Source organism: Alligator mississippiensis, chromosome 4 (assembly GCF_030867095.1).
Source record: "Alligator mississippiensis isolate rAllMis1 chromosome 4, rAllMis1, whole genome shotgun sequence".
NCBI classification, from domain to species: Eukaryota; Metazoa; Chordata; order Crocodylia; family Alligatoridae; genus Alligator; species Alligator mississippiensis.
In genome coordinates this window covers 125,203,989-125,226,197 of record NC_081827.1, presented here as the reverse complement: position 1 = coordinate 125,226,197, position 22,209 = coordinate 125,203,989, and the positions used below count along the sequence as shown (strand labels likewise).

Here is a 22,209-nt window from a genome sequence, read left to right as displayed (position 1 = left end):
AGTCAGGGGGAATAAGGAACTGGCTTCCCCTTTTAAGAGCAGCATCAATTAAACCCAAGGGAGGCGGGTGCAGTTTACTAGTTAATTAGTCCAGGGATGTGGTCCTTTCATGTGTAATTCAGAACAGGAACACCTGGTGTGCGGCACTTCAAAGCACGGGGGAGGAAAAAAGCCAAACAATGCAGGATAGGTCACAAAAGAAAGCAACAGCACAAGAACAAAAACTGTTTATATCTGACCTTCACCCTGCTGTAAATAAAGTGAGACGATACGGCCCCCTTCTCCTAGCCCAGGGAGAACAAACAGCTCCAGGCTCACTGGGGGAGTCTGAAAAAAAAGACACGGTGGTAACTAATTGTTTTACAACCTAATTAAAAGGAAAACAGAGCAAGATATAGATAGGGATATAATGATTATAATCACGTTCTGATATACAGCACCAGAAGATAGAAAAAGGGAATGCTATTTGAGCAATGCTCTAACAAACACACAAATGCTGTTTTTTTGCCTAGGAACAGACAAACCAGTCTAGATACAGCCAAGCAGACTAACTTAAACCCCCAGGCTTTTGAACTCGATCAAGATCCTGATTGAATTACTTAGTTCAAGCTATAAAGGACCAGGATTTGAATTGAGGACTCCTACCTTTAAAAAGGAATACACCTATATCTGTTTCCCAAACCTAGACAAAACCTTAAATGGAATGTGCAAAAGATTCTTCATGGTTTCACAGTTTCATAGTTGGTAGGGTCAGAAGGGAGCTAAGTAGATCATCAAGTCCGACCCCTGCCATGGGCAGGAAAGAATGCTGGGATCAAATGACCCCAGCTAGGTGGCTGTCTAGCCTCCTTTTGAAGACCCCCAGGGTAAGAGCGAGCACCACTTCCCTTGGAAGTTGGTTCCAGATCCTAGCCGTCCTGATTGTGAAGTAGTGCCTCCTAATATCTAGCCTGAATCTGCTCAGTCAACTTATGGCCGTTATTCCTTGTTATTCCCAGTAAGGCACAGTAAGGCCCAGTAAGGTTACTCCTTGTTACTCCCAGTAAGACTCTCCCATAGCTTGCTGGTCCCCCTTGGCCAGCTTGTAGACAGCCACCAAATCCCCTCTCAGCCTTCTCTTGTGGAGGCTGAACAGGTTCAGGTCCCATAGCCTCCGCTCGTAGGGCCTGCCTTGCTGCCCCCTGATCATGCGACTGGCCCTCCTCTGAACCCTCTCGATGCTGTCCACATCCCTCCTGAAGTGCGGCACCCAGAGATGGATGCAGTACTCAAACTGAGGCCTGACTAGTATCGCATAGAGGGGGAGGATCACCTCCTTGCATCTGCTTGTGATGCATCTGTGGATGCATGACAAGGTGCAGTTGGCCTTCCTGACTGCGTCCCCACATTGGCAGCCCATGTTCATCTTGGAATCAATAGCGACTCCAAGATCCTTTTCTGCCTCTGTGCTGACGAGAAGGGAGTTCCCCAGCCTGTAGGTACGCTGCTGGTTCCTCCTCCCCAGGTGCAATACCTTGCATTTGTCAGTATTGAAATCCATCCTGTTCTCATCCACCCACCCCTGTAACCTGTCCAGATCTAGTTGTAGCCTGTTCCTCTTCTCTAGTGTGCCCACTTCTCCCCACATCTTAGTGTCATCCGTGAATTTGAACAAGGTGCTTTTCACCCCCTCATCCAAGTCACTGATGAAGATGTTGAACAGTGCAAGCCCGAGGACAGAGCCCTGCAGGACCCCACTACCCACATCCCTCCGGGTCAAAAACGACCCGTCCACCACCACTCTCTGGGTGCGGCCCTCCAGCCAATTTGTGACCCATCTGACTGTGTAGGCATCGACGCCACAGTTACCTATTTTTTTAATGAGGATGGGGTGAGAGACAGTGTCGAAGGCCTTCCTAAAATCCAGAAAGACTACATCCACTGCAACACCTGTGTCCAAGGATTTTCTGACCTGGTTGTAGAAGGCCACCAGGTTGGTCTGACAGGCCCTGCCTCAAATGAACCTATTTGAACAGGTCTAGCCCCACCAGTCCCCAGTTTTCATTCCTGTAGCCAGCCTTCTAAACTGTGTTGCTTCTTAAGTGTCAAAACAGAAAAAAAGGCCATTCATATTGTGGATACAGTCAGTAATACCAAAAAAAAAAAAAAGAAAGAAAATAAAACCTCATAAAGGAGATTAGCTAGATTTCAAGCCAAGTTTTACAGACCCAAGCAGCTTGATTAATTTCAGAAAACTTTTGAACAAATCCAAATTTTTGAGTTCTTATTTGAATAAAACCAACTCAATATTTTAGGAAATTTTCTATGCATTAATCACTATTTATGAGGTTCATCTCTCACAGTAAAGGAGGCTGCACTGGTCAACAATGATCCTATCCCAAAGAGACCTATGTTCTTTTCTGGACTCTATTACTGATTATCTGTTAAATTACTCTGTGTTTCATTTTGCCATCTGTAAACAGGATGGGAACACTGCAAAGCTTTATTCATTAACATTTGGAGGATGCTTCAAGTTCCTCAGATGCTCCAGAAGAAGTACTTTCATGACATTTAAGTAGCGCTTGCTGCAGCTATTATGAGGTCTCCATATTTAAATCCTATACTGATTTGTTTTCCTGCTCCACAAATAACTTAAACAAAACAAACAAAATTCCATTTGGAGAATTTGCACTTATGAGAAAGGTGCTGAGCAAGAAAATGAGCAACATATAAAAACACCATGACAGAATACAGGAATGTGTCTACATTTTAAATAGCTTGAGAACCAGGAAATTGATGGATTAGGATACAAGGTGGTAGAATATGAGAAGAAGGTGCATACTGGAGTCAGACGGAGAAATCCATTTCACACCGTCAAAATGTTCCTAGCTGTAAAGAAAACTTATTATCAAAATGAGCATCTGCATTCAAAGAATTGCTCTCCAGAATGTGTTAGGCATTTGAAAGGAATTAAAAATAAAACATAACCCATGGTTTAGATTAATTTGTCAAGGAATTCAGTGGTTGTCTAATTCTTGCTTACATATATCTAGATCTCACATAGGTCCTCTCACCATGTTTACTGCTAGGGATATGGTGGAATTTTCTAGGATCTGCTTTGCAAAACAACTTGGAAACTCTTGAAAGCTTTTCCTCCTTCCATCCTGAATGGTAATGATGGAATGGATGAATTTCCCTTATTCCAAAGAAGTTGTATGAAAGCTTAGGCATCTCCGATTCAGTTAGTCTATAAAGTGTGTCTCTATCATGCCTTTGGCCCTTTCAGGCCAGGTGGAACCCTTAACAATAATCATACTTCCTGTATAGAAGAAGCTGCTGGTAACACTAAATTGTAATATGCATCCTCTGTATTAGAGTTCAAACATCACTGTAAAGAACCAAACTATTTATCTTTAAAAATTCTTATCTCAGAAAGTGGCTGTGTATTAAACTTGTTTCACATATCTTGAATGAGGCAGGTTGAAGGAGAAATACCTCTGGAAGCAGTACCCTCTGCCCAAAATATATCTTCTACAGAGACATAAAGAAGTGGCTTGGCATAAAGAAATGATATAATCATTCAGTGTGATAATTCAGAGAACCTTAGTGATTTAAGATGTTTCACCTTTACTGAAAGTTTTCCAAGTTGGCACATTGCCTAGCAAAGCATAATGGTGTTAGTGGCAATTAGGGCTGTGCAAAGCTTCGGGTGCTGATTTGATTTGGAGGAGATTCGGCCCGATTCGGTGGCCAAACCTCAAAATCCGAATTGAATGAAGTGTCCAATAAAAAGAACCAAATCAATTTGAAGTTCTCTGAATCGATTCAGAAAAGATTTGGAGAGCTTCAGTGATTTGGGCAGTCCCTGCCCACTGCAGCAGGGAGCTGGAACTGGACTCAGAGCTGGTAAGTGTGCGGGCCGGGCGCGAACCCGGGCCCTTGGTCGCGCTGCATGCGGGCTGTGGCTGGCAGCCCGGGCACGCCGGGCGCCGAGCTAGAATTAGGCACAGACACTTAACGGTTGATTTTAAGATTGTTTACTTACACCGAGATGGTCGCGGTGCAGGCTGGAAAACTTGCTTGAGTTGCGGTTACAAACAGAAAACACGAACAATCACGTGGAGTTTGCTAGGCTCCACGCAGACAGAACTCCGGATGTCCAGGACAAGGGCGCCTCAAATAGAAAACTCGTCGATACGTCTTATAGAAAGTTACCGCTCGAAGACAGGAAGAGGTGGGCGGTGGATCAGGCCAACAAACTCCTCTGAATAACACACAGGGTATCTATGACCCTGCTGCAAACCCAGAGTCCCCACGAGATGGATGCGGAGTCCTCTTCGGCTTGGGCGGAAACTGCTCAAGCCTCTTATACGGCTAGCAGGCCAATCGCTAGCCGCCACGTGGGAATAATTTAGCACTAGCCAATAGCGGGACACAAATTTGCATACGAAGAGCAGGAACTCTTTGCACCGTGCATTTCTGTGTTGCAAAGAAAATGCACCCTGCAAAGACAGCTGCAAAGTGGCGGGAACTCTCTCCTTTGCACGCGGGTTCTCTGTGCAGCAGAACTCCACCGTGCAATGAAGCTGTAAACCCACGGGGATAATTCTTAGTGCCGAAGCACACACAAAAAATCAGACCTTTGGGTCATGACAGTAAGTAGTAGGGTGTGGGGAAGGGGAGGTTGGAGGAGGGGGGAGGGAACCATGGGGGGATCCCTGCCAGGCCCCATCGCCTGCCTGCTACCCTAGACCCCCCAACCCCTGCCTGCTCCCCCTGCCCCCCTGAGCTTCCGGCCCTTTAATAAAAAGCCTCAACTCACCAGGCGCTGCCGGACAGGGAGGCAATCCCCACTGCCCCCCACAGCCTCCGACTGCTGGAAGGCTCTGCCATAAACCCTCCAACCCCCACCTGCTCCCCCAGCACCCCCTTGGCTGCCCTGCCCCTCCAGCTCCAGCTCTTTAAGAACCCGCCGACTCCCTCCGAACTCACCAGTTCCTGCAGTGGCCTCAGGGCTTCTGGGGGCTCGTGGCAGAGCCCTCCACACAGTGGGGGGCAGCAGGGATTCCCCCCCGCTGGGCAGGAATCAGTGAGACCACGGGGGTTTTGTTTTTGTTTTCTTAAAGAGCCAGAGCTGGGGTGGGTGGGGCAGCCATGGGGGGCCTGGGAGAGCAGGTGGGGGCTGGGGGGGCTCGTGCAGAGCCCCCTATGCAGCATGGGGGAGTGGTAGGCAGCGGGGATCGCCCCCTGCCCAGCAGCACCTAGTGAGTGTGGGCTTTTTTTTTTTCTTTCAAAGTACCAGGAGCTGGGATGGGCGGGACAGCCACTGCTGGAGAGCAGGCAGGGGATGGGCCTGCATGATTTGGAGATTCAGCAGTGGCCAAATCAATTCGGGACGGTGATTTGAATCACCGAATCAAATCACTGTCCCCCAGATCGGCCAAATCTGAATCCAAAGTGAATAGTAGCTGCTTCGCACAGGCCTACTGGAAATGAGATGTGATCTGAGAAGAGTGAAGTTTTAGTGGGGTACCTGCTTTACAAAACTCCTGAATATGCTGTGAGAAGGTGATTTCCCAGGTATAATCTTTGCTTGCCACATAGGGCCAAGGATAGCACAGGAGCAGAGTAACAATACACAGCAAGTGCATCTCCCCAACAGTATCCATACCACAATGGAAACTCAAGGGGAATTTAGCTAGGTGAGACAGAGAGACCATCTCTCTCCTCATGTGATACTTCAGCAGTTTCAATCATCCAAGATACTGGAACCAAGTGCTTAACTGTTTTTAAAAGGAGAAGACTGCTTCCCTCTCCGGTCTCTGAGAGTCTGCACTTGGTGACCCAAAAGTCACACTGCAAACCTGTTTTCCCAGGCTTCTGAATGAAGGGAATTGAAAAGATCTGTGAAACTGATTGTTGGAGAAAGAGTCCTGCCCTGGCACTGTGCTATTTTGGAAATATTTATGATTCTGAACTTGCACCCTGAGATGATTGATAAGCCCACTGTATAAATGTAACTAAAATAATGACTAGAAATATGCAAGCAAGTTGTATGGAGTACTGCATCTACCTGAAATTAGGAGGAGTGTCAGGTTCTTGGCATTCATGAACATTATAAGAAAATACAGAGTTCATGAAGATGGGTCAATGAATTCTGAATTACAGAGACTCTATTACAAACATACAAGCAGTCCTCGACTTAAGACGTTTCAAGTTACAACAAACAGCACTTATGACATTTATAAATTGCCACCCTGTTTTGACTTTCTGACGCCAGTTTCGACTTTACGACGCTTGATCTGATGCCATGCCACAGCTGCGAACAAATTTGTTGTGTTCTCCATCTTCCTGGAGAACATCTGTCTGAACTTCCTTGGACACTTCCTTTAAGAAAGCAGACAAGACTCCAGAAAAACCTGCAGCCAAGACTCCTGAGAAGACTCCAGCCAAGAGCCCTTCAAAAAGTCCAACCAAGAGCCTTTCAAAATGTCCAGCAAAGTCACCTCAAAGAAGTCCTTCCAAATCAATATGATTGCTACTTACACTATAAATACATTAATGTGGTTATATTACTCATGTATATTTGATAGAGTACAAAATTATGGGTTATTTTTGGTGAAAAGAAGGTACCAGGGAAACCAATTCCCCGTTTATAACATTGTTCCTATGGGAAAATTGGTTCCAAGTCATGACGTTTCGACTTAAGACACAGTTTTCAGGTACTAATTGTGTCGTAACATCCTTGCCACAAATATCCCTTTTCACTCCAGCCTTGGAATCTCCACTGGACAAATTGGTTCCTCCTGGTGAGATCCAAACAGCATGTCAAACCCTGACAGGTCTACAGTGGCTTATCCCACCTTCCATTAGAAAACTGCTTGTGGACCTGCCTAGCAAAACCATTTTTCCTCTAACCCTCAAGGGACTTCTGAGGTGTCTGACAGTCAACTAGTTCCTTTGGTTCATGGTACCCCGCTATAAACACTGAATAAGGCTTCAGTTCCCAAATGTTATTTTATACCCATTTGCAGAGCTTTAGCAATAACTCAGTAATTAGGACATATGTCACAGCTAGGATACATAGTTTGGAGAGTGCAAACAACCTTATGCCATGGAATTTCTAAAGACCAAAAGTTAGCATTAGAAGAAAGGCCGCAGTACTTCAGTTGCATAGGTAAGATTGCCACTGTTTGAAACATTAACACCACTTAACTGACACACCCTCACTCCCTGTCCTGCTGGTCTTAGGGTAGAAAGCAAGCTCAAAATCACCTTGTTTGTGGCACTTCCACTGCTCCAACATATGTGCAAAAATGTTTTCTAAGCCCTGCTTTTTGTGTCTGTTTATCCTAAAAAAACCAAGCCAGGAGGACAGAAAATCTGGCACCCATCACTAGGTTTGCCTTTAGATCTGTAAATACCCAAATTTATTCATTCCTCTAATTTTTTTTTTTTATTTAATGCATCCGGTGATGCTTGAGGCTTATGCATGATGAACATCAAGTTTCAGTAGAAATTCTGAAACAGAACTTAGTTCTGTTACAACGTCACCCTTAAGAAAATATCTGCTTTGAAAGCTCCTACTGTTTAAAAATTAAACATTTTTTCATTCCCATTTTAAAAGACTAATAACTTTTCGAGGGTCCAGTCCCATGAAAGGTGCTGAGCATTGTCATTTGTCACTGATTTTAAAGGGAGCTGAGCACAATAAACCAACTTTTTCAGGGTCTGAGACTAACTATAGTTTTCTAAGCATATATGCACATTTCAGTGCTGATGAAGTCAAAGCCTATCAAAAGGCGTCATGTTACTTTCAACTTTATTAATCTGCAAGGTGATCCAGAGAATCCCTTCCCCAGCCTGAGAGAGATGGAAATAATTCTCCTGCCTTCTGATGCTCAGTGTACTATAACTCTGTGTGAGTCCCAAGCAGTATTTACAGATTATAACAACCCCCCTCCTTTAAAGAGCACCCTGATAATATGCAGGGCTAAAATGTCAGAAGCTATTAGAAACTCTCAGACACACAATATATCTCCATCCCCACGTTTTCCCCTTACACTGCGCAACAACAGACAACAGGCATGCAAACTGCTCAGCTGCAACTGTTCCAAGTCGAATAATTACAACTTGTCAGAAAGAATTAATTTTCCCATTTCTCATAAAGATGTGTAAAAATTACCATGTTATTATACACTGACACTCTCTGGAGGCAGACACAAAATTTAATTTTGAATTCTTTCCGCATATTAAATTAAATCCATAAATAAGAGTTTAGGCATTCACTCGGAAGCATATGTTCATTGGGAGCGAAAGCCAACACGAGCCTGGCTGTAATGGTTGTTGTAATGTTTTAATAGCTCGCTTCTTCTAAGCACCAATAAATTTACATGATCATAACAGTCGTGGGCATACAAGAAACCCATTACTGTCTGGGCACAGGCAGCAGCGTTAACAGGATGGAAAAAGGGGGGAAAAAAAACCCCTTAAATAAAATTAGGCAACTGCACTTGTCAGCTGCTCCTTGATTGAATTTTTAATATTGTGGTCAATTGGTCAAAACAAATAATGGGATAAAATATTTTAATGTATTTAAAACCTGCTTCTGTGGTTAGTAGAGTTTATATAGCCATTGCTGTATGTGACTTCAGACTTGTTGTTCTGGGTGGCTGTTGTGTAAACACAGAGACAAAAGAAAGGCTTTTCTAAGTGTCCCCTCCCCCACACACACACTATGTTTGTTAGTGTGCATCACAATGCCACCCTGACCCTGCTGTAACTCAGCCTGATTGGCAGTCTCTCTGGCTAAGGGATAAAGACTGAGGATTGAAATAACTGGGTGGGTGTTGCAGGTCAGAAATGAAGTGCATTGGCACAGCTGTGTGCTGACCTCCAGGCTGGGATAGCTGGGTGTGCTGCTGGTCAGCGTGGAGGTAAAATCATTGGCAAACCTGCATGCATGCATGGCAAGCCTACACACTGCCTGCTATCACTTGGCTTGGCTGGTGCATATTTAAAAATATGACCGTACTGTAGAGGAAGAGCCTATGACACATCACTACCTTGGCTTTCAGGGTGAGTCACTACACAGAATTTTGCATGTATATGCTACTTCCATTACAAACAAAAAATTAGTATATGGTTGGGGTCTTTTGCACACATAGGTAAGAGTGCACTATCTTCTTATTTGCATTTCTCATGATTTATCATTTAGATAAGGTCCCAAATTAAGCTGAAGTTCCCAACATGAAGTATACATATAGTTTGAATGTTATATGTTATGATCACTTTCTGGAACTGGTTTTAAAGTGTGGGGAATGAGTGATAACAGCTAACCTCATGTTCTGCTCAGATTAAAACCCCACAGTCTCCGTCTCTTTTTTTCATGCACACAAAGAAACCACCTCTTTGAAACCTTAATTATTGGGGGGGGGGGGGGGGGGGGGGAATCCCACTTATCTCTAAACTTTTAATCATTACCAGAAAAAACTGAAGGAAATATACAACAGAGACATATGCATGCAAGAAATCACACTAAAAGACAGAAGCCAAACCAATTTTTAAAACTACAAATTCTTGCAATTTATAAGGAAGAAAAGCTTTGGGGACAGATAATATACATAACAGTCAGTATTATCATTGCAGTAATACATTGGCATCATAAACAATAAAAAAAAAGAACAGGTAAACAGTAAACACTATACATTTTTAAAAGTGAAAGAGATACCTGTGAATGGAAACAATTGCAAACCTGAAGCCATGTCATCTTTAAAAGCAAAAACACCACCCCAAACACCTCTTTAAAAGCCCAATTCAACATGCACAAAGGTCTGTAAAAAGATTCTCATTGACTTCAATGGGAATTGGAGTATGTCCTAAATTTTGATGTAGGTCCCAAATTTTATTTTATCAAGCCCAGGGCATCAGTTCACAACTAAAAGTGGTCCTTTAGGGGCTCCTGTATGCCTCATTCAGTAATCAACCAATCCAGGGTTTATGACATCACACTTCCTCGCAAGAATGATGATGCCACTAGTAGTGAAGGGTGCAACAGTAATGATTAAATCAGGTAAGAGGAGACTGGCAGCAGAGGAGCTAGTAACTAACAATACCAGGACTAGAATACCATACCTAGCACTTCTCAGCAGGGTGTCTGAGTCCAGCCTAGGTCAAATGAAAGCAACAGCTATTATTTCTGAAGTCTGTTGGGTGATCTGCAGAATCTGAAGTGAACTGGGCTTCTCACACTAGTTGCCAGTGGCCATCAGTAACACCTATCCTGGCAATGTCTACTATCAGGCCAAGAACTGTAGAAGCAGTTACCTAATCATCCTCAGGAAAAGTTCTCTTATTCAGGGTTAGACTAAAATGAGAGACAGTGGAGAAGTTTGTACTGTCAGTGCCCATGTAGTGCCTATTCTGTGAATTGAGAACGTTATCCTCCAGGTTTGCCAAGTTTCTCCTAGCTGTAAATTCAATTTTGAAGATTCAAATAATGAGGGGAGATTGCTGGTTATCTTTATATAACTATAGTGTTATCATATTCAGCAATACTGTGAAAGGAAATAGGAGGGAAAGAAAAACACCGTTAAGTGGAGTTTTGCTGAAGTTTGAAAAGTTTGCCAGAGTGTGGCAGTAGCTCTTTAACCACTCATCATTTTGAGTCAAAGAGATTTCACAGACTGAAAAAGATGATGAAAAAATTACTAGATCTTTGAAGCATATAATGACATTATTATTACCTTCTTTGTTTTAGTGCATTATACAACAGACTGAAGTCTAAAACCAAAACTATGGAGAAGTTCTTGAAAAAGTACTTCTTGTGGTGGGGACAGGCTAGCTAAGGAGATTGAGACCTAAACCTTTTCACCTGTAAAAGCTCAATTTCATCCAAACTCAGAGTGACAGTGAGAAAGTCAGAAGTTGTTTGGTGGTCTATGTGAAATAATTTTTTAACCTCAATCTAGATTAGATCCAAGTAGATGGAAAAGCACCAAAGCATTTGTTATTAATTGGCACCCAAACTGGCAATCTCAGGATAGAGGATGTAGGTGTGAAGAATGACCAAGCTTTGGACCTCCTAAAAGTAGTCATTTCCACAAGGGTTGAAAATCTGATTGGTCAAAGTGCCAATGCCATCTCTTTAATGAAATGGCTAAATGGAAGATTTTCTCTCTGGCTGAACAGAACATTTCTTTTTCTAGAGTTCTTAGTCTAGCAAATCTCACTAGTACTAACGCCGACTAAAACATTTTTAAAATAATTTTCCCCACTCGGTTTTTTCTTAGCATAAGGAAAAGAATACTGAACCATCACTGCTGTTCATTATGAATTGCAGATATGGACAGAGAGACATAGATATGTGTCTTCTAATCCATGTCTCTCCTCTCAAGGAAAAACAGCATTCCATATCATTATTCTATTTTTCCCCCCAAATAAAAGATGCATTTAATTTATTTTCTCTGAAGTAGCTGCAAACCCACTTTAGAGAAAACTTCTTAAAAAGGTGAGGAAAAAATTGTCTCCATGTATGATGTAGAACATTCAGGTACCTGATGATGATAATATGGTCACATTATGTAGTGTGTGTGTGTGTGTGTGTGTGTGTGTGTGTGTGCGTGCGTGTACACGCGCACATATATGTGAAAAACAGCTTTGATGTGACAGCTGAGTCCTGAGGCATCGTAGTAGTCGTTCTGAGTTTGAAAGACAGCTTCTCTACCAAGCCATTTGAACAGCAAAATGAACACAATATACTCTCCAGCTAGAACTATGCCCTTAAGCTTGGGTTGGAAGAGGAAAAGAAAACTTCTCATTGAAGTCTATTTTAATTAGGACTGCTGAGAACGAGTTTGAATGAGAGCCTGGTTCATTTTTTTCTGAAACCCAAGCTGGAGTTTGTAGAATTCTTGGGTGAGAATTGAAACCAATGGAAAGCTGTAATAAGCTTGCATTTTAAGGTCTTTTAACTGAAGAAATATTAAAATCCCCTCTAAAAATACTTGTGCTTAGGGATGACAAAAGGAACGGGTGGGTTCCTACATTGCACCAGTCTGTTTCACCCATATGATTTGCAGACTGGCTCTGTCATAAAAGCCAGATAACACTAAACAAGTTATACAGCATTTGCTCAGCTGACAAAATATTCACTGATTATTACTGCTTTTTGTCTGTTCTCTCTGATTTTCTCATTTATTTGTTTCTCTGCATTTGGGTGGTTGCTGTCCTGGCTCCAAAGCTTTGTCAGATGCTATCAATCTACGCAGACTGCATACACGAAGATATATTTTATATTTGAGTGGGACAGATGCATTGTTTAATAATAGATTTTCTCAAAATTCATAAGCTTCTGTTGGCCCAGAAGTTTATCTCATGGTCATCGTTGTGTTACCTGAGTGCCTGAACTCGTACAAGGTCTAATAATTTTAAATTTGAATAACCAAAATTAGAGCTGGAAAGGAGTCATATACTCATATACTCCAGTCCTACCAAGAGCAGAAATAATACCTGAAGGTTTTTCTTTTCTTGTGCTTAATCCAGAATATTTTTAATATTTCAAGTGGGAGGGTATCTTCTACTGTATATCTCAGGATTTCAGTATTTTATTTTTCCCTTTAATTTTAGTTTGTTTCCAGACCAGGAAAAAAATAAAACCTATTAAAACAGATGAGAAACTTTTTTTAAACAATTTTGTTTCAGAATTCAATAAGGAACGAAAACCAGAGAGTTTCAGTGCAAATTCGGCAAATGCATAAGTAAAAGAAACCTTAATCATATCTAATTAGAGTTAAAATAGTGTTTCCCTTTGAAATGTTTAATTAGCTCTGTTTTATTACATAAACATTCTTGATGCAGAGCACACTATGCTAGAAGAGTCTGATGAGTTAAACAGTGCAAAGTGCTCAGGCGCCCAGTGTGGGGCAAAACCTGACAAGGAGTGGCTGTTGTTACCAGATGTCTGGACCATCAGTGGAACCATGATGCTTGCTGCAAACAGCAGGCTATCATTTCAACCTTTGTTGCTTCTACTGAAGCCTCCCATCGTGCTTTCAGTTTAACAGCATCACAAGGAGACAAAGAAATTTCTTACAATATGCCTTTCAGTTCAGAGACAAATCCCATTTAAACTTGTTCAACCTCTCATAATGTATTAGTTATTGTTGCCAGTCTGCATGTCCTCTGGCAACACACACTACTTGTTCTGGAGGAAGGGAGCTTTTAAAAAAAAAAAAATTCCCTCTTGCCCTTCAGTTTGATAAAGCAAGACCAGATTTACTGGCAAACTTACAGCATGCTTGTCACAAGCTTGCAGCAAATTTAATTAACCTTATTACAAATATGGTTTTCTTGAAGATTACATCACAATCTGGTTTCACATCGCCTGCTGCTGAATCAACATATTCTGTGCTTTTGAGAATATGTTCATTTTCTGAAAAAGGTCAAAGTGTTAAAATATCTAAAACTTCACTGATTTTTTCCAAGTTCCTGTTCAAATACTTGGGTGTACCAATATTTTCTCTCATGTGCAGCAGAATTCTCACTACATGCCAATTGTGAATTGTTCCCTTCACAATGCAGTCTACATTCCTACAGCAATGATGGCTAAGATATTGGCATGTTTGTTTAATTGCACATTGGACCAAAATCATTGTTGGCTTTAATGAAAGCAACTTCAGTGACTAAAACAGATTTTTGCCCAAAAACACTAGGAATTAATGTGACCCACTGACTTAAAAGGGTGTTTTGTATGTGTAAATACTGTAGGACTGAATGCTAAATACATTAAAATGCAATATTTGGCCAAGGTTATGAGTAGCAAGAATGGGTTAGCTGGTTCAGATTATGAAAAATAAAATAAATTAAGAACTCTTCTGAGTCACTACATATTTTAAAACCTTTGCTGAGGTTCCAAAATGTTTGTATAAGAATATTTTTTCACTTACAGTTTCCAGCTAAAACCAGAAATTTCCTAAGAAAGCCTTTTATGGGAGAGGCGGATGGGGTAGGGGCGGTAGGATGAGCTTTCACCAGCATGTGCAGACTACAGAGATCTGGTTAAAAGCTGGAATTCTTGGATGCTTACTTGAACTATATTTGAGTTTTGCATTTTCAGATTCTTACTCATCTTCACTCACGTATTTTTAAATGTCACTACTATGACCCCTGTTAGTGGAGAAGGGTAGATGAATGGGGGGCAGTCTTTGATTATTTACTTGTTTATTCATTTCAAGACTTGAAGACGAGTTCTATTTTTTTTAAATCCTTTATCCTACATTATAGATAACAAAATAGATTTCCTTTACTGTAATTTCATAATATTCTCTATTCAGCTGTATTCTGTATTCTGCTATTAGGTTTGGGAAAAAATTAAAAAACAGTAGTTCATGAGCTGTGTTACACTTCCACCTGCAAGTCGCATCACTGGAGGGAAGTGTGTAAACCATTTATTTTCTGTGTAATTTTGCTGACATATGGATAACGCTGTGGATGAGTGATAGGTGCAAGATATATTAGACAGAAAGACAAACCAGACATTAGTACAATATCCTGTATACTAAAACCCCAGATGTTTTCAACAGCACTGTGGTTCCATATATGCCACATGGATAAGGTGGCTGACCAGCACATCTCCAACTGAGCACATTCAATAGATTAAGTAAAGCACAGCCGTGCTCCGCAGAAAAGAATTTACAATGATACAATAGCTAATGGGAGGTCTAAAGATATAGCTATTGTGGATCAGTTTTTGTTACAGATCAACATGATGAGTCTTATGAAAAGGGATACTTCTTCCACTTCCATCTACACATGTGTAGCACAATGTGTTTAAATCTTATCTTCTAAAATATACATATGGCATCTCTCTTTTTAAAAAATAATTTGCTGATATATATTCAGCTCTTTATAATTTATTTTATTTTTATGCAAGCTAACAGAGTGGTTTGAAAATGCAAGTTAGAAGACCAATAGAGGGCTGTTTCCACCAAGGTCAACTTTTTTTCCCACAGGAGTGGGAGAGGTGGGAAAGGTAGAACATACTTCTCCACAACAGTCAAATAACCAAAACCTTTCAAATGGTTTTGCTATATTTAATTAATTTGTAGGTCATTCTAACATTGTCATGCATGGAGGCTGTGGATCATTTTATTGCTTCTCTCAACAGCAACTAATACAATCAAACTATTACATTATTTAAAAAGAACAAAAGTCCTTGATCCCTGGGGAATCACCACAACATTAGTGAAATATTTTTTAAACTTTCTGCATGTTGTCTTACAAACTCAAGTAAAAGGATGAATCAGGTTGAACTCCTGTTGCCTGAAAGGCCATAAAGCTACCCACTACTTAGCTGGATTCCCCCTATGCCTACCAGCTGCTAACAGTTCTGACTTTGAAGCAATTTATTTAGCTTACATTGCCATTTCTACTAAGGGGCAAATAATCTGCTTATATGTTTATTATTAAATGTAGCCTGTTATCATTCATATGTCGTAGGCATGGTTTTAATTTTGTATGTATACACCAGAGGTTCTCAACCTTTTCAGATTCAAGGCTCACTCACAAAATGCCAGCTTGTAGTTTTCACTCATTTTTTGACTACAGAAAAATAATAAGAGCAATTTTGCTGTTGCAAAGAGCTCAGAAAGTACACAACAGAGCAAAAGGTTTTTACCATTACATGTTCCTATTTGAAATCCCTGTAAATATTTGCCCATCTAACATTGTGTGGCACCCCATGGCATCCTTGAAAGGAACTCAAAGCACCTTGGTTGAGGATCACTGGTATAGACAGATACAGGTGTAGACACAGACACACATCAGTCCCATGAATGTAATTTGCCTTTTTAAATAATTATCAAAGCTCCTAAAGTCCCAGAACATGGCAGCCCCATAACATTTAGTTTATTTAAATTCTTACATTTTCTCTTTCCTGAAAGTTCTTAAGACACTGTACGAGTGAATGGTGCTTTTACATGAACTAACTCCCACTTGGAATACAGGGGATTTTGTGAAGAAGCTTGTGCCACAGTGGTTGCTCCATGGGTCTGCCCTCATAAGCCAAACATGTTCAAAACTTTGAAAGAACAATAGGCACAGGTGGATGTATGGAGCTTGAGGTAATGGAGAGTATATTTCTAGGGTATATATGCCAGGGGATGGACACCAAAGTCCTGAGGCAAGTAGGAAACTGGATGAGCTGGAGGAAGCACAAGTAGTAGTGGGCAACAGGGGAGGCAGTCTCATTCTTTCTGAGAAATCAGGGCAATCAGCTAGTTACCTTATGTGCTTGTACACAAATGCATGGAGCCTGGGAAACAAGCAGGAAGAACTGGAAGTCCTTGCAAAGTCACAGAACTAAGATGTGATTGGAATAACAGACTCAGTGGAATAGCTCACATGACTGTCATGGATGGGTATAAACTGTTCAGGAAGGACAGGCAAGGGAGAAGAGGAGGAGGAGTTGCATTTTATGTAAAAGAGCTATAGGATTGCTCAGAGCTTCAGTATGAAACTGGAAATAGGCCTGTTGAAAGTCTCTGATTTAGGGTCAGAGAGGAGAGCAACAAGGGTGATGTCATGGTGGGGGTCTGTTATACACCTCCAGACAAGGAGAAGTAGTAGATACAAATAGCATGACGAATAGGTCCAAGGAGGTGATACTTCCCCTCTATCGGGCGCTGGTCAGACCTCAGTTGGAGTACTGCGTGGAATTCTGGGTGCCGAAATTCAAGAGGGATGCGGATAGCCTGGAGAGGGTCCAGAGAAGGGCTGCTCATATGGTTAAGGGCCTGCAGACCAAGCCCTACGAGGAGAGACTAGAGAAACTGGATCTTTTCAGCCTCCGCAAGAGAAGGTTGAGAGGCGACCTTGTGGCTGCCTATAAGTTCATCACGGGGGCACAGAAGGGAATTGGTGAGTATTTATTCACCAAGGTGCCCCCGGGGGTTACAAGAAATAATGGCCACAAGCTAGCAGAGAGCAGATTTAGATTGGACATTAGGAAGAACTTCTTCACAGTTCGAGTGGCCAGGGTCTGGAACGGGCTCCCAAGGGAGGTGGTGCTCTCCCCTACCCTGGGGGTCTTCAAGAGGAGGTTAGATGAGCATCTAGCTGGGGTCATCTAGACCCAGCACTCTTTCCTGCTTATGCAGGGGGTCGGACTCGCTGATCTATTGAGGTCCCTTCCGACCCTAACATCTATGATACCACTTTCTTCAAACAGCTAGTGGAAATTTCCTGATCACAGGTCCTGGTTCTCATTGGAGACTTCATTCACCCTTACCTCTGACAATACAGCAGCACGCAAGCAATCCAGGAAGTTTTTGGAGAGTGTTGGGGACAACTTCCTGGTCTAAGTGCTGGAGAGACCAACTAGGGGCCATGCTCTTCTTGACCTGCCACTCACAAACAGGGAAGAATTGGTGGGGAATGTAGTAGCAGATGGCAACTTGAGCAGCAGAGACTGTGAGATGATGGAGTTCAGGATCCTGAGGAAAGGAAGGAAGGAAGGAGAGTAAGGGCCCTGGACTTCAGAAAAGCAGACTGACTCAAGCAGGGAAGTCATGGGCAGGATTCCATGGGAAGCCGTCTGTGGGGAAGAAGAGTCCAGGAGAGCTGGTTGTATTTTAAAGAAACCTTACTGAGAGTGCAGGGACAAACCATCCCAATGTGCAGGAAGACTAGCAAGTATGGCATAAGATCAGCTTAGCTTAAGAGGGAACTCTTCAGTGAGCTAAAACACACAAAGGAAATTTATAAAAAGTGGAACCTTGGACAAAGAACTAGGGAGGAGTATAAGAGTGTTGCTTAAGCATGCAGGGATGAAATCAGCAATTGTGTCCGAAGTGCAGTTGAAGTTGCAGCTAGCAAGTGATGTGAAGGGTAACAAAAATGGTTTCTAAAAGTATGTAAAAGTAAGTAGCAAGAAAAGGATCGGGGAAAGTGTGGGTCCTTTACTGAATGGAGGAAGCAACTTAGTGACAGAGGATGCAGAAAAGTCTGAAGTACTCAATGTTGTTTTCACCTCAGTGTTCACAGGCAAGGTCAACTCCCAAACTACTGCACCTGGCAACACAGTTTGGGGAGGAGGTGAGAAGCCAACTGTGGCAAAAGAACAGATTAGGTGCTATTTAGAAAAGCTTGACATACGTAAGTCGGTGGGGCTGGATGGGATGCAACCGAGGGTGCTGAGGGTGTTGACAATGTGACTGCAATGTCACTGGCCATCATCTTTGAAAACTCATAGCTATCAGGAAAAGTCCCGGATGATTGAAAAAGGGCAAATGCAGTGTCCATATTTAAGAAAGGGAAAAAGGAGGATCCAGGGAACTACAGACTGGTCAGCCTCACCTCAGTCCCTGAAAAAAATCATGGAGCAGGTCCTCAAGGAATGCATTTCTAAGCACTTGAAGGAGAAAGTGATTAGGAACAGTCAGCATGGATTCACCAAGAGCAAGTCATGCCTGACCAACCGGTTTGCCTTGTATGATGACATAACTGGTAGGGGTATGCGAAGCCTGCCCTATTCGATTCAGATTTGGCCCGAATCAGGGACAGTGATGCAATTTGTTGATTGGGATCACTGTCCCTGATTTGATTCAGCCAAATCTGAATCTTAAGATTCAATGCTGATTCGGAGAATCAGCGATTCGGATGTAGACACAGCTTTAAAAGTTTTTTTCTACATACCTTGAGGTAGCAGGCATGGCTCGTGATTGCTGTGATGCTGGGGCGCATTGACCATCCCACAGCAGTGTGGGGGGCCCTCCATGTGCTCAATGGAGAACCTGGAAGTGGACCAGAAGTCCTTCCAGTCCACTTCTGGGTCTGCCAGGGAGTGCACTGAGGCCCCCTCTCTGCACCCTCCTGGCTCAGCGTTGACCACAGGGGGACGCTAGGTGTCCCCCCAACCCAGGAGGCACCAGTTGCCAAGCCGGGGGGCACATGGGGGCCCCCCTGAGCGCTCCCTAGCAGACCCAGAAATGCTTCTGGTCACTTCCAAGTCTGCTGCCGAGCACTCTGGGGAACCCCCTTGCTTCTGTGGGACACTTCATGCACTCCAGCATTGCAGCATTCATAAGCCCCTGCTACCTAGAGGTATGTAGAAAAAACATTTAAAGCTGTGTCTGTGTCTGAATCACTGAATCTTTCCAAATCTCTCTGCCTTGATTTGGAGGGTTCCGATTCGATTCCGGGACATTAAAGGGTCCTCTGATTTGATTCGGATTTGGAGATTTGGTGGAGAATTGGGCCAAATGTCCGCCAAATCGAATCAGAGACCAAAGCTTCACGCAGCCCTAATAACTGGCTCTGTGGACCCTCAGCAAGTGTACAGATCAAGCTGGGGGGAGTAGGAGATACACTAGAGGGTAGGGCTAGGATTCAGAGAGACCTAGACACATTGGAGGATTGGACCAAAAGAAATCTCATGTGGTTCAATAAGGACAAGTGCAAAGTCCTGAATTTCGGACAGAACAATACCATGCACCAGTACAGGCTGGGGACTGACTGGCTAGGTAGAAGCTCTGCAGAAAAGAAACTGGGATTTTCAGTGGACAATAAGCTGAATGTGAGCCAACAGTGTGCCCTTGCTGCCAAGAAGGCTAAAGACATACTGTGCTGCATTGATAGGAGTACTGCCAGCAGATCAAGGGAAGTGATTATTCCCCTCTATTCAGCACTGGTGAGGCCACATCTGGAGTACTGTGTTCAGTTTTGGGCCCTCCACTACAGAAAGGATATGGACAAATCGGAGAGTCCAGCAGAGGGCAACAAAAATGGTTACAGGACTGAGGTACATGACTTGTGAGGAGAGGCTGAGGGAACTGGGCTTATTTAGTCCAGAGAAGAGAAGACTGAGGAGATTTAATATCAGCCTTCAACTACCTGAAGGGGGTTAGAAAGAGACAGGAGCTAGACTGTTCTCAGTGGTGGCAAATGACAGAACAGGGAGCAATGCTCTCAAGTTGCATCAAGGGAAGTTTAGGTTAGATATCAGGAAAAATTCTCTCACTAGGAGGGTAGTAAAACACTGGAACAGGATATCTAGAGAAGCTGTGGAATCTCCATCCTTGGAGGTTTTTAAGATCTGGCTAGACAAAGCCTTGGCTGGGATGATCTAGCTGGGGCTGGTCCTTGCTTTGAGCAGGGGGTTGGACTAGATGACTTCTGGAGGTCCCTTTCAATCCTACTTTTCTATGATTCTATGATATGCTGCATTCTCCTCTGCTTCCTTCATGATATTCTGCATCCTATTTAGCTCTTTTGTGTTTCCTCCAGGCAGCATGAGAGGGAGCATAAAGTTTGTCAGTCCACACTAATTCCCTAGCCTGGGATTTAGAGGACATTTTATTAAGGTGGGTGTCTTCTCAAGGTGAGAGTTAAAGACAACATTCTGCCTACCTGTGTCAGCTATGCTCAGGCATTTTGTGCATTTTGCACAATGCCTGAGCAACACAAATTGGAGGGGGCTGGGGAGTGGCATGGAATCTTGAACAAGTTTTCAAATGGGTAACTGCATTTTCCAAAGCACAAATTCTATCTAACACCTTATTCTATATTGCTGGATGGAGTCAAACAGTTTTCACAGTTTACTGTTGTGGCTGCTTCTGTGGTGTTTAAATTTGTGGCTGCTTTCTTCGGAGGAAGACAACTCCTTCATGTAAATTTGTGGGCATATTAGCTAAGCCTTTGAAGTGCTTTGGAATTCTAAAGGCTGAATGGCACTATATATTAAAATAGGATACACTTATAAGCAGGTTAGGATCAGATCCAAAAGAAATAATTCATATAATTTCTGAAATCTCACTTTTGGGCAGAAGACTTCTGGTGGACTTTCCTAACTACTGACCTTAACTAAAATCCAGGGAGGGGAAGGATAATCTTTTTTTACTGTCTGCATACAAAATAGCACACCCCAAAGGCTTTCTAACTACCAGCTCTCTTTATCAGAATCCGTCACAGACAAAACACCTGGCAAAGAATTAAGTATGTTCTCACAAACCCCACTATACTATGAGAGGTTTGTGAAATGTCATACAGATTTTCTTGGGTTTGCAGTACTGATATGGTGTGTGTGGTCTCGTTGAAAAGCCAATATTATGCTATATCCATTTATGTTGCTTTTATTACCATATAGATTACATTATGCTGTCTACATACAGCTTTAGGATTTGGGGCATGGCTTAGCCAAGGAAACTGAGGGATGCATACTTAAGGAAAAGGTGGCAGGAGAAACTGCTAAGTATCTCTTATCATTGTGTTCCAGGACAAGGACAAGGACAATTGCCACTCCCAGTTACAGATAGAAGGGGCAACCGGTGGCATGGGCACCCAAGATATTGTCTGCTTGTAATGGGAAGAACATCTTCACAATAGCAAAGGTATCTGAGTGAAATGGCCTGTTAGTGAGAGTAATGCTAGACAGCTCATGGAAAGAGAAATCTCTAGAGGAAATCAACAGTGTTGATAGGGGAATGCTGTCTTGGAGGTATTTTAAGGGCTATCTTAGAGGTGGTCTTTGAATTATTCCAGACTGGTGGAAACTCCAGGTCCCCAGCAGTCGGGGGGGAGGGGGGGGCAGTAGGGAGGTGGCCAAATCTGTGAGTGACAGAATTAATCAAACTAGTAAAGACTAAGGCATACTGTGAGGAACTACAGGAGGATCTGGCATGATTGAGGGAATGGGCAACTAAATGGCAGACGAAATCCAAAGTAGATAACTGTGAAGTGTTGTACCTGGGCAAAAATAACCCAAACTATACCTATACTAGGATGGGCTCTACATTAACTGTTATCACACAGAAAAAGAGATCTGGGAGTCATTGTGGACAGCTGGCTAAAAACATCAGCTCAGTACTCAGCAGCCATCCAAAATGCAAACAAAATGTTAGGGATTATTAAGAAGGGAACTGTAAACAAAACTGAAAGTACCACCCTTTACAAATCAATGGTGCATCCACACCTTGAATATTGTGTCCATTTGCAGTCCCCACACCTCAAAAAGGATATAGAAGAATTCAAAAAGGTATGAAGAAGGACAAGGATGATTAGAGGTATGAAGGAGCTTCCATATAAGGAGAGATTAAATTGGCTAAACCTATTCAGTTTAGAAAAGAAATGCTTGAGGGAAAAAATGCTTGAAGAAACCTTGATAAGGGTTTATAAAATACTAAATGGTGAAGAGAAGATAAATAAGGATTTATTACAATACAAGAAATAGTGGTC

At 42.5% G+C, this 22,209-nt stretch overlaps 1 protein-coding gene across 16 annotated transcripts in view; it reads right to left on the bottom strand.

Moving 5' to 3' along the window:
* The window catches only part of SOX5 (SRY-box transcription factor 5), a 947,053-nt gene that overhangs the window by 581,589 nt on the left and 343,255 nt on the right, over positions 1-22,209 (bottom strand). For 13 of the 16 annotated variants that reach the window (XM_059726572.1, XM_059726578.1, XM_059726573.1 and 10 more), the window contains one exon: positions 240-327. The exons of the other annotated variants lie outside the window; for them this stretch is intronic. In XM_059726572.1, coding sequence (XP_059582555.1) covers positions 240-327 — 88 coding nt within the window. The remainder of the gene's footprint in view (positions 1-239; positions 328-22,209) is intronic. 16 annotated transcript variants of the gene reach the window in all.